Source organism: Micromys minutus (genome assembly GCF_963924665.1).
Source record: "Micromys minutus genome assembly, chromosome: 1".
Taxonomy (NCBI): Eukaryota; Metazoa; Chordata; class Mammalia; order Rodentia; family Muridae; genus Micromys; species Micromys minutus.
The window spans coordinates 26015709-26032827 of record NC_137969.1 but is presented as its reverse complement, the minus strand read 5'-3'; the positions used below and the strand labels follow the sequence as shown (position 1 = coordinate 26032827).

The 17119-nt window shown below is 42.0% G+C and overlaps 1 protein-coding gene across 1 annotated transcript in view; it reads left to right on the top strand.

Annotated features, from left to right (window-relative positions):
• HTT (huntingtin) overlaps window positions 1-17119 on the top strand; it is a 138582-nt gene that overhangs the window by 89267 nt on the left and 32196 nt on the right. Inside the window, exons 36-43 of the mRNA XM_080932563.1 lie at window positions 284-420; window positions 2195-2311; window positions 4054-4176; window positions 4442-4680; window positions 5817-5959; window positions 9814-10021; window positions 14948-15089; window positions 16880-17059. Coding sequence (XP_080788689.1) covers window positions 284-420; window positions 2195-2311; window positions 4054-4176; window positions 4442-4680; window positions 5817-5959; window positions 9814-10021; window positions 14948-15089; window positions 16880-17059 — 1289 coding nt within the window. The remainder of the gene's footprint in view (window positions 1-283; window positions 421-2194; window positions 2312-4053; window positions 4177-4441; window positions 4681-5816; window positions 5960-9813; window positions 10022-14947; window positions 15090-16879; window positions 17060-17119) is intronic.

Here is a 17119-nt window from a genome sequence, read left to right as displayed (position 1 = left end):
TCCACTTTTTGTCAGATATGACTCTGCATTAGAAGCAGAAACTGCTTCCTTTGTTGCTGTTAGAAGTCTTCACCAGCTATCAGTGTTGAGAGGAAGAACTGGCCATCTACAGTAGCATGGTGGTTGTTTCAAATACACTTTAACAGATTCAACCAGTCCTTTCTGTAAGCCAAGTACCAGCAAAGGCTTCCTCCATTTTGAAAAATCCTTTGGATTCCTGATAGCTGCCTCTCATGAGTCGTTTTCCATGTGGTCTCACTTGCTCACTCTCCTGTGCCTGTAGCTATACCTGCCCTGCAGCCCATTGTCCATGACCTCTTTGTGTTAAGAGGAACAAATAAAGCTGATGCCGGGAAAGAGCTTGAAACGCAGAAGGAGGTGGTGGTCTCAATGCTGTTACGACTCATCCAGTACCATCAGGTAAGAGGAAAGTACGGTGATAATTACATCACCAGCATGGAGAGACCTCATGAGGTCCTGTGTGTGTTGAACAGTCTCAGGAGCTTTGGATTCTCTGGAACCTGCAGAAATGGCAGTAAGAGGATAAAATGCCTAGGGTAAGAGCTGGCACAGCCCCAGAAGACTAGCAGACATGTGGCTGACTGTTATAATTTCAGTCAAGATACTAAATGTGACAGAGAATATTTATTCTCAAACATGGCTCAAGAATCAAGTAATTGACAGTGTTAATCTAAACCATTAACATTTTAAAAATAATAAAAACTTCAAATCTTAAATAAGTAAATAGCATATTTACCTCTGTTTTGACATAGTCATGTTCTTAGCTTTATTTTGTTTTGGTTTGTTTTTGTTGTTTTTGATATTTTGTGACAGGATTGCTCTATGTAACAGTCCTAGCTGTCCTGGGCTGGCCTTGTAGACCAGGCTAGCCTCAAACAGAGATTTGCCTGCCTCTGCCTCCAGAATGCTGAAACTGGCCAGACATGTTCTTTTTATTTGTGCTCATTTCTAGTCTTGTGTACCTTAAGATGGAGCATGAATCTTAAATGCTTTGAGTCAGCCCATATGTGCAAGTAGAGTTTTTAACATTCTTTGTCTTTTAAAACTTGTACTTTTGTTATTCCTCTCTTATTTTGTTAGTCCCTTTCAGTTGCCTGTTTCTGAAACCTCATAAAACCACAAGTCTTTTTCAAAGGAACAGTGCTTTCTTTGTTTCATTTATGTTTTGATTAATCTTTGTAATAGCTAATTGAATATTTAATGCTTAGTTAAGCCAAGGCATAAAGTAGTCTGAGAGTAAGCACATGACTTCACTAAGCACAGTGGCTGGTAGAGCCTTTGGAATAGTATACCACTTGTGCACGGTCAGCAGGGCAGTATGCCCCATGGAGATCCTCGAGCGCCCAGGAAATAAAGGGGGGACAATATTCTTGTGTGGCATAAGCACTGTACAGGGACCTTTGGGAATGGAGTAGTTGGGTTCGGCTTTATATTGTGTATTGTCCCTGAAGTGGTGTGCATCTTTTTGTTTTGATTTTGGTTTTTTTTTTTTTTTTTTTTTTTTTTTTGAAACAAAAACAAACAGTTTGGTTTTTGTGGGCTTCCTGGTCTATTGTAGCTCAAAAGTAGACCCAGGCTGTGGTATGGCTATGCTCCAATAAAATGTTATCAACAAAATGGGCAGTGGGCCAGAAGGCTCGGAAGAAGCCTTTGCCAGGTCACAGGTTTATCTATTTAGAATGATCAAAATGACAAGTAAACTTACACTCAGCTTTGTATGACTGTTGCAAGTGAGGGCCACTCAAAAATAAGATGCCTTTGCAAAAGCACTGATGTTGATTTAAAGTACGTAGGAATATTAAATTGTCCAGAGTGTTTACTCAAGGGTGTCTTTGAGTTCCCCTACAGATTAATGGACATTTGATTTTCACTTGATCTCTTCTTTGTTTATGAAATGTTAAAATACTGTAGAAATAATATTCCTCATGAGACTTCCTGAGCCCAGCATGGCTTACTCACCCCCTTGGAGCTTACAGCTCTCTTCTTGGGGCTTTTTGTTCACTTCACATTCACATGTCACAGGGTGAAGACTGTGTGGTTTTCTCCGTCTTCCCTGGGGTTATATCTCTTTGAACCTTAGAGTTACCCAGCTAAGCTGGACCAGTGTGGGACATGGGAAAGTAGAGGGGCCTGGGCCAGGAAGCATTCTGATGCTACCCAAACCTTCTTGCAGGTGCTGGAGATGTTCATCCTTGTCCTGCAGCAGTGCCACAAGGAGAACGAGGACAAGTGGAAACGGCTATCTCGGCAGGTCGCAGACATCATTCTGCCCATGTTAGCCAAGCAGCAGGTCTGTCCCCATGGCCCGGGTTTTCCATCATGTAGTGTGATTTATTTCAGAATAGACTCAGATGCTCATGAAGGTTGGTTGTGATCATTATATCCTGATAGGTTCTTGCTTTGAAAGTTGGTCTTGGTGCTGGTTGTGGGGAAAGTGGCTTCTTTTACTCCCATTTCAGGTTGAAATTGCCTTCTCACTTTACAAGTGAGGGAACAAAGGTGTGAAAGGTTACTGAGGTTTTCCATCCTCACAGAGCTTGAGGTTAATGGGTCTGTAGTAGGTTGGTCCAGTTCTGAGTTGAAAACTGAGTCCTTTCTTAGTATTCTGACTCCTGTATTCTGGTAAGTCAGGTATTTTATTTGATCTTTATGTTTGTTTATTTATTTTTCTTATCACTTTTTAAATTCCTTTTTATTTAGTCATTTTTTAAGTCCAGATTTTATTTCCCTCCTAATCCCCTCTCCAACTATTCTATGTCACATACTTCATTCCATGTCTCCATGAGGATGCCCCCATCCCACCAGATCTCTAAACTCCCTGGGGCTTCCAGTCTTTTGAGGGTTAGGTGCGTCTTCTCTGACTGAGCCCAGACCGGCAGTCCTTTGTTGTATATGTGTTGGGGACCTCATATCAGCTGACCTATGCTGCCTGGTTAGAGGTCCATTGTCTGAGAAATCTCGGGGGTCTAGGTTTTTCTTATCACTTACAAAGTAACCTAGCAGTTATTTATCACAGATGATCTTACTGGTTAAGAAAATTAAGTAGTCTGCCTTACCATATCTTGTGGAAACAAACAGCCCTGACTCTTGGACCATGTGGGCCTCAGAACACAGGAAGGAACCTGTGTGTCTCTTATGGTAGCATCATTACAACAGAAGATAGAATACAGACAGAGCCTGGCTACAGACAGTCTGCCCAGAAAGCCTGAGCAGCTGCCAGATAGATCTCTGGCCATGCTTTGAATGAAACTCCTATCAGATGGCAAGGCACTGCTTTGAAATAGGTGCTGTAGAAAGCACAAGGTAGCCATGCTTCTCAGCATTTCATAAACACTTGTAGGCATGCTCTATCGGTAGTTACTGTCTTTGTATGTTAGGCAGTATTGTGGGGACTGATAGGAAATAGTTCACTGAACAAAATGTATTGAAACTCAGTACTCTCCAACATTAAAATGAAGCTTTCATTGAGACAGACAATAGATAATAAAGCAGATAACAAAGAAATAAATACATTATTAAAGTGTATACAATATCAGAGAATAATAGTTTTGATGGCAGAGGAAGGGGGTAGTTTCAGGGTAGAGTATGCATTTGTTGTTTTAACAATGACAAAAAGAGGAACCTTTTGTAGGAGGTGACATTTGAGTAAACATGAAGAAAGAAAAGGGGTAATTCTAGCAGATACCTTCAAGAGAGTGCTTCAGGCAGCGCACAGAGCAGACCAAGTCCCTGAGATTGTAGCATGACAATTGGGTACAAGAAGCTAGTCACAGGAAAAGGAAGGATGGGAGGGCAGACGTGGAGACATAGCATCCTGAAGCTTTGCTAAGGTTACTACTGAAAAGTAAAATGCAGAGAATATAGTGTCCTGAAAATAGGGTCACTGCTGAAAGTAAAATGCTTTTAACTCTTAACTGAGAGGATATAATCAGGATGGTGGTAATTGTGTGCACCCACCTGAGGTGCAGTAACGATGTGTGTTTAAACTGCCCTTCCCATCGGATTACATGTCCGTGTTGCTTAATTCCACAGATGCATATCGACTCTCATGAAGCCCTTGGAGTATTAAATACCTTGTTTGAGATTTTGGCTCCTTCCTCCCTACGTCCTGTGGACATGCTTTTGCGGAGTATGTTCGTCACTCCAAGCACAATGGTGAGTGTCACCATACCCTCCGACTGCACTGGAGGATAGGTCCTAGCCCAGATCTGCCACAGCGGGTAAGGTAGAACTTAAAAATTCGCATTTTACCAATTCTCCAACTGAATCTGATCCTGCTTCTCTGGGGCCATACTTGGAACCAGTGCTGTAGAAACTTTCTGGTGAAGATGTAAATTGGTGTGATTTTCTTCCATGGAATTGACAACCAGGGGAAATTCAGTCATCTTTTCTTAGCTAGCATATGTCTTTTCTTTTTTAGGCATCTGTAAGCACTGTGCAGCTGTGGATATCTGGAATCCTAGCCATTCTGAGGGTTCTCATCTCCCAGTCAACCGAAGATATTGTTCTCTCTCGTATTCAGGAGCTCTCCTTCTCTCCATATCTGATCTCCTGTCCAGTGATTAACAGGCTAAGGGATGGAGACAGTAATTCAGCACTAGGAGAACAACGCAGTGAGGGGAAACAAATAAAGAATTTGCCAGAAGATACATTCTCAAGGTATGTTTTCTGTCTGAACCTGTAAACTGGCCTTGTTGGTCCCATGGTGTCTCAACAGCATTAGCCAACAATAATTACTGGTCTTTTGTGGCCTGAACAAACTCACCTAGCGTTTTTTTTTAAAGTTTCATTTCTTTTTATTAATTGTATATGAGTGTTTCCTTGTGTGTAAGTATATTGAGGGTGTGTCTCACACCCATGGAGGCCAGAAGAAGGCATTGAATCCCTGGAATCGCAGTTTCGGACAGTTGAAGCTGCCACGTCTGTTCTGGGAACTGAACCCGGGTTCTCTGCCAGAGCAGGAAGTTCTTTTGAACTCTGATTTTTATTCGTACCTACGTCACCAGTGGCCTTTTTTTCATGTCTTTGCTAAGGTTTGTCTCATTCTAGCTCTGTCCTCATGACAGACTTGACAAGAGTGGCTCACCATGATTAAGGAGGGGTGGTCTGCCCTGCATGCAGCATAGTAAGGGGTGATTTGCCTGTAGAGTGGTTAAAAGCCTAGGGTAAGCCATGAAAAGCAGCTCTGTCCTTACTTTCATCATGTGCTACTTGAAGGGGAATAGCATCTAACAGATACCTGCAGGATCAACTCTCTGTGTGCTTCCCCCCATGGTGTGGTAGTGCCTCAAGGGCAGTGACTGCTTAGGCACTTGTCAGCGAGTATCTGCTGCTCCTCAACTGTGCTGCAGACCTGCTCCTTAGGGCCTCACATATAACACCTGTAGTATCTGTAAACAAACAAATAGCCTTTGTGTTTGCAGGTTCAACTGGCAGCTATTGCTTTCCCTCTGTTAGGTTGAAGGAATGATTAAAGCTGATGTTACACTACGTTTCTATGGCGAATTACCATCTTATATTTATGTATCACTCGTACAGTTGATAAAGCTTAAAAATACCACTTGTCCTTTTGCCTTAATGGGCCTTTGGAAGCAGTGTGGTTACCACTGCGTATTAAAGAAGGTAGTATAGAGAGAAGCAAAGACAGTCTACAGTGATGGTCCGGAACATTCCACTTTCACTGCCCTTGTGTTTTCTTACTTCACACAAACTAATGGTCTTTATTCCACACTGTGCTTAGCACAATCTCCCTGATAATAACCTAATATGCTGTTATGTGCTCCCTTTCTTGGAAGGTTTCTTTTACAATTGGTTGGTATTCTTCTGGAAGACATTGTTACAAAACAGCTCAAAGTGGACATGAGCGAACAGCAGCATACATTCTATTGCCAAGAGCTAGGCACACTGCTCATGTGTCTGATCCACATATTCAAATCTGGTAAGTGAGTCCGATTAGACTTCATAGCATTTTGTGTTCCCTGGCTCCAGCAGTGCACTCTCCCCATAGAAGCTGTTCTCCTTACTCCTGTGCCATGTGAGCGCATGTTGATGGGAGGCGTGAATCTGATACCATATGGTCCAGCAATACCTGAAAGAATAAGAGAGCAGAGCACTTGGAAGATAGCTGTACACTAGTCTTCATAACAGCATTCATTACATAGCTAAGAAGCAGCAGCTCTGACATCCATTGGTCGGCTGGTTGATGAGCCAGATATGGCATATACATAGGGATGGAGTCAGATGTGTCTGTGTATGGAATACTTTTCAACCCGAAAAAGTAAAATAATTCTGACATAAGAAACAACATGGAGTGTTGGAGATATAGCTTAGCATTTAAGAGTATTTGCTCTTCTTGCAGAAGACCCACCTTCAGTTCCCAGGGAAGAGGCTCACAAACACCCGTAACTCCAATTCCTGGGATCTGATGCTCTCTTCTAGACTCTACCAGTACCAGTTATGCACAAGGTGCATATACATACATGCAGACAAAACACACACACACATACACACATACACACGATATTAAAAAGCTAACATAGGTGACCCTTGAAGACATTGTGCTAAGCAAAATAAGCCAGGCACAAAAAGGTGGACACTGTTTCATTTATATGCTATATTCATAGTGCTCCAAATCTAGAGATAGAAACCAATATGGTTGTGACCAGTGGCTTAGGAGAGGATTTAATGACTTTGGAATTTCTGTTTTACAAGATGATCGTGATGTTGTATAACATAAATGCATTTAGTACCAGAACTATATATTTTTAAATTATCAAGAAAAAAATTATCAAGGTGGTAAATTTTATTTTATGTGTATTTTGCCACAATAAAAACAATCATTGGAGACTAGTAGGCCTTAGTAGATACGGGTGTTTGTAACCAACCCTGACAACCTGAGTGTGATCTCTAAGACCCACATGGCAGAAGACGAGAATTCACTACTTCCAAGTTACTCTCTGACCTCTAAGTACACGCACCCCACACACTAATAAACAATACATGTAAAAACCAGACAAAACCTAAAGATTCATGCTGAGAATGTAGCTCCATTGATAGTGATTGCCAAACATGTACAAAACCCTGGTTTTGATCGCTACCTAACTGAAACGTGATGGCACACACCCATAACTGCTGTACTTGCCTGGTGGAGGCAGGAATCAGAAGTTCAAACTCATCCTCAGCTACATAGTTTGAGGCAGGACTGGCCTAAATGAAGACCTGCCTTAACAACAAATGTTTTTTAAACCTGCTTGTTTAATTGGCGGGGTGTAGGTTGATGTGGGGCTTCATTCTGTAGTCTTTTTCAGAGCGTATTTCCATGTTCCAGCTGTGTTTTCTGTCTTGGCCTTGTTCTCTGGTGGACTCATTTTATGTGGCAGGAGAAGGGCCTCGAGCCACCGTGGTCTGAACCTCAGAAGTATGCTGATTGGCCTCCATTAACCCATGTAGGCAGCTGCATGTGAACTCCTGGCTGCTTTGAGCAGCTTGAGCAGCCTTCCCTTGAGGGGTTGGGTTGCCTCCTAAGCAGAAAGGAAGAGAAACAGGTGAGGAATGGGTAGTTTGCTGCCAGTGAAACTGTTAGAACACTGGAGGCAACTTGTAGAAGCCAAGCCCGGAAGTGCCAGGAATGGAAGATGTGGCAGGTTGTTTCTTCAGTCAGAAGGTGTTCTCTATGTTTGCATTTCTCTGTGCAGTTTATGTGCATGTCTTGTAAAAGGTTTACTGTCATTAGCCTTCATTCAACAGGACTTACATTGTCTGACCTGTGGCTATGCTGGGCTCTTACATACTTGGTTGAGACAAGCGGGTGTGCTTTGTGCCTTTGGAGAGCTTCACAGTCAGTGGGGAGGGTAATACACCAGTACACAACCACTATTCTAGAAAGTTTGTTAATAAACATTTCTAAGGGTGCCTGGTAAGCTCACCCAAAGCGGTCAGCAGAACCAACCTTTGGAGTTCGAAAAACAGACTAGAGAAATGGAGTTGAAAACAGTAGAGAGGAAAGCAAGCTGCCCCGGTGACCCAGAGAGAAAGGCATTTTTTGGACTGCCTCCCTTATGTGCTGGCACCCTTGGCACAGGAATGGGTCAGATTTAATTTTGATAATGGATGCTAATCTCAAACTATATTTGTTCCTAATATTGATTTTTTTTAAAGGTATTGTTTGTCATCTAAAGATTTATTTACTTACTGTGTGTATATGATAGAGAGACAGAAAGGTCATGCGCATGCCAGTGTAGGCAACTCCTCAGGGCTCTAGTCTCTCTATCTTCTCTTTTGTTTCTGCAATTGCACTGCCAGCAAGAGCTTTTCACCAATCCTCCTGCCTCTGCCTCCATCTTGCCATAGGAATTAAGTGCCCACCCCCACATCTGACATTTGACATGGGTTTTGGGACTCAGGCTTGTCAGCAATTATTTTTACCCTCTGGCCCTTAAAGATCTTTTGATTTATGCTTCATTGGGCATTGTAGCAAACTGGAAGTCAAAAAAGAATGCCCTTTTATGAATAGCAAGTTGTTTTTGAGTTTGCTCATTGTTTGAGTTGGTCATTTTAATATTTTTCATTGATTGGTTTGGATCTAATACCAGAAGCGCTTTCTCTTGCCTTCTTGAGATGGTAGATGTCTATGTTGTGTCCTGTTTACCTGGTGGACTGTGTGTGGTTTGGCTGCTTATGCTTCCTTTTTCAGAAACTTGAAGGAAGAAAACAACTCAAGGGAATATTTTTACTCTGTGACGTGTCAGTGTTGTCCAGCAAAACTTGCAGTAAAATTGTCATACAAAGTGTCTGTGCAGACATTTAGCTGCTGTGTGACTGGGTAGCTAAAATGCAAATAACATATCTTAGGCACTTTGTGATTTTGTTTAACTTTAACTTAAATGGCTTCATATGAGTGGCTCCCCTTTCCAGCATGCATACATCCTTCTAGAAGAACCTTCCATGGTTAGTCATACAGGCTTTGCCCTAGTGCTGATAGGTTGTCTGTTTCTTGTTTAGTATGACACTAGGTGGCAGAACTACTGTTTGGGCATTTGCTTGGTCTTGCGATGGGGTTGAAGTAAATTGGCTATACATTTATAAAGAGTATTTGGGTTTCTTGACAATTATCCAGTTTGCTCGTGTAGCCCCTGTGTTTCTGTCTTCTGGCTGTGGCTCAATTCTATATTCTCTCAACTGTGGCTTGAATCCTTTCCCCCTTTGTTGGTTCTTTCTGGCCACCTGTGTCCAGGCTTCCACAGCAGCTGCCTTAGGGCTCCTAAAGAATGGGGCAATCGGCAGAGGTGCAAAAGTGGTCTGACCTATTAAATAAGTTTAGTGTTTGTTTCTGCTTAGAAAAGTTAGAGTTTGGGACTGGGGAAAGGCCTTAATCAGAGAAGTGCTTGCAGTATAAAATATGAAACCTGAGTTTGGATTCCCAGCACCTGTGTAAAAAGCTAGGCACAGCTTCTGTACTCCTAACAGACAACTGGAGATTCCAGGATCCACAGCACTCCCTGGCAGCCAGTCTATCTAATCTGTGAGCTCCAGCTCCTGGTTCAGTGCAAGAGACCTCAAAAAATAAGATGGAGAAATAATAATTGACCCTACATCGACCTTTAACTTCAACATATATGTACTCAGGTATACACATGCATCCACATGTACGTATGAAACATGCATACTCACAAAAGTCAAAATTTTCTAAGTGCCAAGTCTAAAAGGAATAGTGCTAGTCACCTGGTACTGGACCAGGTTGAACAGTAGGGGCATTCCCCATAATCTGTTTTTCTTATTTTTGTTTGTTTCTAGGAATGTTCCGGAGAATCACAGCAGCTGCCACTAGACTGTTCACCAGTGATGGCTGTGAAGGCAGCTTCTATACTCTAGATAGCTTGAATGCAAGGGTTCGATCCATGGTGCCCACACACCCAGCCCTGGTCCTGCTCTGGTGTCAGATCCTGTTGCTCATCAACCACACTGACCACCAGTGGTGGGCAGAGGTGCAGCAGACGCCCAAGTAGGTGCACAGCTTCCCAGGGCCAGGCACCAGCCAGTGTTTGGCCCGAGGCTTAGCTGCTATGAGAGCATTCTTATTTTCTATTCTTTATAAAGCTTTGTAAAATTCAGGCTGCATATTAGTCTTTCTTTCATGGGTACTGTTTTGTAGGGAAATGTGGTCTGGCTACAGGCATTCAAACTAAATGTTTTCACTGTGATTTTTTTTGACAAGCTCTTTGACACTGTTCCATCGTTTGGGCTATGCTTGTCAGACTCTGTCCCTCCTGCTACGTCCTACAGCTTTCATTGCTTCTACAGCCAGACATGTTGCAATGTCTTAACTTTGTTATGATTAAAATGTGTTCTGGGTATTCTTAGATAATGAAGTAATTATTTAGCAAATTTCGAAACTGATTGGAAGTATTTTATTAATTTATTTTTATTATTCAGATAGACTGTTTCTGGTTGTGGGTGGCCCTCTTTTTTTGCAAAGAGTTTTTAGGCTTAAACCTCAGTCAGTGCCAGGTACTAACTCACTGACTTACTCAGATATCTGAGAGTGTTTGGAATTAAAAGCTGTTCTCTGATGAGCCAGCCCTCAGTGTGGTTTCTGGACAGTTTATGAACCCGTGTGGGCAAATTTTTCTTAGGGAAAAGTATAGGTGAGGTTAAGTCCTCAGCTTGGTGCAGGGGGACTAGGGCCTCATGTCCAGACCAGACTCTTACATCCCTGTTTGGGGCTTATATTGCCTATCTGCTATGTGTTCTTTGTAATGGCATCTGAAAAAAAAAAAAAAAAAAAATAGAAATGCTACTTTGTGCCCCCACATGTGATCACTTGGAGAGGTACCCACAGCATTATTTGAAATGCTTAGAGGACCTCTTAGGCCTGTCACATTATAAGAACTAGTGAATAGGAAGCCAATTGCATAGCTCTCTGTTTCTTACATGTACATGTAAATCAGCCTTGAAGCTGCTTAAAACATTTCAGCCCAGGAAGCTTTGTAGGGGCTAGGAATTGGCATATGTTCCAAGCCCCTGGTCCTACCAATGCTGTTGTTCCACAGATGCTCAGAGCACAGGGTGTCTCAGTACCACTGTGTTCCTTTCTTCTTTGTTTCTTTCTTTCTATTTTTCCAGTTTTTTAAAATTTTTATAAAACTGTTTTTAATTAAAATAAAGTCATATCACTTCCCCGCTTCCAACTACCCTCCAAAGCCTGCCTCCTCTATTCTCTCATTCTCACATAGATAACCTTTTCTTGTTTTATTACATTTGTTACATAAATGTGTGTGTGTATGTGTGTGTGTACAAGTATATGTAAATTTAACTTGCTATGTCTGATTTTGTTACTTGTGTTTATATGGATTCAGGGTTGGCTACTCTGCATTGGAAAACGAATAAGCAGGCTTATCCCTGGGAGAGGCTAATTCTCCTTCCCAGAAGTTATTAGCTACCTATATGTTTTTGTCTAGAGATGAGATCTATGAAATTTCCCTCCACCCACATTAATATATCCATGGACACTGCCTTTATTGTGGTCTTGTTTGCGTATCCATTTCTCTCCCAGACTGCCTCACAGCAGACTTTCTGTATTTTGGCCCTTTCAGTCTTTCTGCCTCCTCTTTCATAATGTTCCCTGAGCCACAGATGTAGGAGCTATGATATAGATGTATCCACTGGGCTAGACTCCCCTACAATCCACTGGTCTCTCCCTTTTATCCAGGTGTGATTCTCTATGATTGTCTCCATTTCTATAAAGAGAAGTTTCTTTGATAAGGTGGTAGCTACAAATTGAAGCTCAGAGCTGGGCATGGTGAGGCACATCTTTAATCTCAGCCTTCAGGAGACAGAGGGAGGTGAACTTTGCTGTACTCAAGGCCAGCTTAGTCTATATACCAAGTTCCAGGCCTGCCAGAGCTACACAGTGAGAACTCGTCTCAAATAAACAAAAAACTGGCAGCTCTGACCTTAGCAAGGTGGCTCAGTGGGTAAGGTACTTACTGCTAAGCCTGAAATTTGAGTTTCAACTCTAAGACTCACATGGAAGAAAAAGAATTGATTCTCATGTGTTGTCCTCTGACATCCACAGGCACACTGGTGCACAGGCACACAAATAATTTGTTTAAAGACTTAAAAAACAAAAATAATTGGGGCCTGAGAACTGGCAGTAGGCTCCCAGGAGCCTAGTGGACACCCAAGCCTGAGTTGTGTTGGGTAAGGCACAGGGTGTGGAGTCTAGGTTAACTATGGATGAGCCAACAAGGTAAGAATGGCTCCAGCCTACTCTAAACCATAGTTCTCAGCAACATCTGCCCACCCCGTTAGTTATAATAGTGTTGAAGATTAAAAGACATACTATGGTTTGCTCAAGAGGAAATGGGTTTTGACCTTAGCTGATGGATCCTCTACCAGATGGAGACATCTGTCATAAAAGACAAGTGTCATGTTAATCGAAGAGAACAAGTAGGACAAGTGAATTCACCGTAGAATCCTTGACTTTGCTCTGGATCTGGAATGATTATTACTGGGAGTCACACATATAAATATGAGGATGGGCTCAGTGTGAGTGGTGGCTGTAGCTGTGAGCATGCTCAGGAGACAGCTGCTCCAGAGTTTATAGTGAAGCATGTCTGTGCAGCCAATGAAATGTGTGTGCACAGTATTCAGACTGTGCATAGGATTCCATGTGAGTGTGTAGTGTGTGTCCAGGTAGAATATGTGGTATGTACCTAGCTTGCATGTGCAAAGTGTGTTCATAAATTCAGAGATGACCAATATTAATAGTTGAATGTAGGCAAAAGTCAGGGACTGTTCATTGAATTATTCCTTCAGCTTTTCTGTTTGTTTGACATTTTCAATAAAAAGGGGAAAGATTATGGAAGAGACACCAATTGGAGGCAGCTCTTAAGAGGAGAAGAGCTCTGCTATAGGTGGAGAGCTGTGAGGAATAGGATCATAGTTTCTTTTCATTTTTATTCTTGCATGTCTGTCTGTGTCTTTGTCACTTAATCCGTCTGTGTCTGTGTGAATGTGTGAATGTGTCTTAGCCCATGTGTAGAAGAGGTCAGAGTCTTTTCAGAAGTCAGCCTCTTCTTCCATCGTGGAATCCAGGGATTGAACTCGGGTTGCCAGGCTTGTGCAACAAGTGCTTTTACGTACTGAGCCATCTTGCCAGTTAAAAAGGAAATTTCTAGTGATAGAAATAATAGCATTTATCCAAAAGAGCTACAGATTTGAATATATAGAAGAGGCTTCCTTGAGCTGAATGTGGGATTAGGACACAGCATTGGTTTTTGTAGTAATAGTTATTGGTAGTCTTTCAAAGTTGAGCTTATAGTTTCTTTGTTTCCTTCCTTCTTTCCTTAGTGTTTTGCCTGTGTGTGTGTGTGTGTGTGTGTGTGTGTGTGTGTGTGTGTGTGTGTGTGTGTGTGTATGAGGGTGAGATCCCCTGGAACTAGAGTTACAAACAGTAGTAGGCCACCATGTGTGTGCTCGGAATTGAAGCCATATCCTCTGGAAGAATAGCCAGTGCTCTTAACCACTGAGCTCTTTCCAGTTCCAAAATGACCATTTCTCACTATCCCCAATATATTAAAATGAGAAGACTATCTATCACTTGTGGTTTTTAGTGCAGTATTCTTCAGAGGAGCCTCTTATGCTTCTCCTCATCTGCTCTTAGCTCTCTTAGATCTCTCTTAGATCTCAAGCTTCTACTCCTCAGTGGCAAGGTCATAATTGAGCATTATTTGTGTGATGATTTGATTAAGATGGGTCTCTTCTTTCTATGGTTGCTGTTAAATTCCAATCAGTACCATTTCAACCATATCAGTGTCTGCTAATTATTTAATTGCAAATTCCACCTATTGTGCTTGAGTAATTCTTTGCTGTACTTGTAGCTGTGAGCATAAGCTCCAGCTGTGAAGGGCAGGTGTGCTGTGTGACAGTTTAGCTGACATAGGATGCCTGGTGAAATACCTTTTGTGCCATCTGTTGTCACATACAAACAGTACTATTATTCCAGAAGTTCTCTCTTGTCCCTATATAGCCATCCCTTCCCTTGTTCTTAAGAACCTCCTTGCATACTCTGCTCAGAGCAGAAGTCCATGGAAATGAACTCTGCATCCGGTTGTTGATCAGCACCATGTGTTTGACGTTTATTCTGGTGGTGGTGGTGATCTGTGGGCTGCTCCTGCACTTACTGAGTGGGTCCCACTGTAGATGCACTAGGCTACTCACAAATGGTTGGCAGCTTTAACAACACTTTAACCTGTAGCACATGTTTTGCCAGTTATCTTTTAGTACTGAGGATACAGGCTTGGTCAACAGATCTCAAGTGTGCTTGCTCTGCTGTGACCTTTGTCCCTACTGAGACTGAGCAAGACTGGAAATGTGTCAGACTTTGTCTTTTAAATATTTGGCTATAATCAAGAGTCTCCAGAGTTATCTTTAGAAAGAAGAAAGATGCAGTGAGAAAGAAGTATGAAGTCTAGTAACTACTGTTCTGTAGTAGAGAAGAAGCTCATTGAGTAGTAATTCTACAACCGGGACCTGCTTGCTCAGTAATATGTTTGAAAATGAGTAGGAAAGTGTGAATTGAGGCTTCTCCTTGGCACTTGACAATGTGTACAGAGCATGAGGAATATCAAAACAACTGCTCCATTATCAAACGTGGCCAGTATCAATTCTGGAATGGACATGCTATTTGGAGTTGCAGCTTTAAATAGTGGATTTTGCCCTCAGTCAAGCACTAGAATCATCTGGCTGCTAAACTCTCTGTTGTCCTTTAATGTTTTTAGGAACAGAAGTCTGAGGTGCATAAACATACACCGCCAGTCTGATGTAGCGATATTTGGGATAATTCATGGGTAGCTTTTATGTTCAGAATTGTGTGTGTGTTTCTGCTATTGCAGACATTCCCTCATTGCATCCTCACGTCTTGTAGGAGACACAGTCTGTCCTGCACGAAGTCACTTAACCCCCAGATGTCTACTGAAGAGGAGGACTCTGACTCGGCAGCTCAGCTTGGAATGTGCAATAGAGAAATAGTGCGAAGAGGAGCCCTTATTCTCTTCTGTGATTATGTCGTAAGTGTGGTGATTGCCCATGGGGCTGTTATGGCTAAGGGAGGCATAGATGCTGCTGGTATGCACCTGCTAGGCAACCAGATTGTTCACTGTGCCACAGGTATGTCAAAGCTGAGGAGAGGTAGCAGTGTTTACTCTGGAATTTAATTAGAGCAGTCTGGGCTCGTCCTTGTCTACATTTCTACATGGATCTTCAAAAGCTTTCACTCACACCTTCCCAGGACCTTGGTGCCTGGCACATAGCTGGGCAGCTCTTGTCACAGTGTGTAAACCAGGCTGACTTGAAACGCACAGTGGAGATCTAGCTGGTCTCAAACTCTCAGAGATTCTCCCTCCAGACTCCTGACTTGCTGGGATTAAAGATGTGTGCCACCATTCCCAGCAAACTGTACATGATTTTAACAAGGCTAAGTTTAGAGTAATTTTTTCCGGTTATTTTGTAGGAAAGACATTAAGTGTTCATCATCGGATTTTTAATGAGAAAATTAGCATCACTTGTTTGATTTATGAAAACAAGTCTTCTACTATCATATTGGTCTAAAATAAGTTACTGTTCCATTTTAATCTGGATTTGCTGCCTACCCCTTTTGTTTTTAACAAACTTGGTATCACACATATACATTACTATCGTGAAACATAATGGTTTTTAAAAGTCTGACCCAAATTAAAAAGCAGACTGAGCCAGCTATGAGCAGAGACAGTCTTACAGGATTAGCTTTTGTAATGTTCACTGTCTGTTTTTGAGCAAGGGTGGACTGTACTGAGCAGGCTACATGTTCATGAGCCTCCCACCTCAGCCTCCTGAGTGCTGGGACTGTACGAGTGTGTCACGATGCTCACCTTAATTATTCTTTACTTGATGTCCTCAATATTGAAATCATTTTTATATTTTGTTCCATTTTTGAGAAATGTGGTAGAGTGGTGTTTTTCACAAAAGTGTAAGAGAATAATTTTATAATTTAATACTATTCAAATGGTTGCAAGTGAAAATATTATCATTAACCAAATATCAAGGATTTGATCAGGTTTTAGCTTCTGTCTAGGATTGTGAATTAATCCTATGTATGGAAAGGCTACATATTTTGTTTGTTTGGTCAGTTTTTGATTTTTCAAGATAGGGTTTCTCTTTGTAGCCTTGGCTATCTTGGAACTCACTCTGTAGACCAGGCTACCCTCATACCCTAGAACTCACAGAGATCCTCCTGCCTCGGCCTCCCAAGTGCTGAGATTAAAGATTCGAATCACCTCCTCCCAGCAGGTTACATGGAGCTTTAACTGTGGTTGTTGTTTATTTCCTTTAAAAATTTTTAAGTGACATTTTCCCATGTATTGGGCAGCTGTGTTTTTTGACACATCAAAAAACTGTTGCATTTAGTGTCTGTTTTCCTCACTAAGCATTACAGACAGAATAAGTGGAGCAGCCCACACTAGGCTGGCCTGCAACCTGATGGCAAGATCCAGTCCAACATGGGGCGTCCTTTGTTCCCATGCATGCAAACTCCAGGACCGTTCACCTTGCTCCTGTGGACAGCTACCTCTTGACTTGTCCAAGGAGCCAATTCTCTGATGTTGAGGCATTTGCTAGTGTCTCTGGGAGCTGGACATTGGCTTCCTGTGGCCTCCACATTTGGTCAGCAGCGTGAGGCTCTATAACTAAGCTCTTCTCTCATTTACTTGTACTCAGTCACTTTTCTTCACCAAGGCAAGGCCTGTATTTGGAATGTGTTTTTTCTTACACTTTATAGCCTTCTTGTCTACTTGAAATGTATCTTTTATTATATCTTTTCTAGTGTCAGAATCTCCATGACTCAGAACACTTAACATGGCTCATTGTGAATCACATTCAAGATCTGATCAGCTTGTCCCATGAGCCTCCAGTACAAGACTTTATTAGTGCCATTCATCGTAATTCTGCAGCTAGTGGTCTTTTTATCCAGGCAATTCAGTCTCGATGTGAAAATCTTTCAACCGTAAGTCTTTAGCCTGCCAGTTTGCTTTCTCCAACTTAAAAATGGAGTACTGGGATTTTG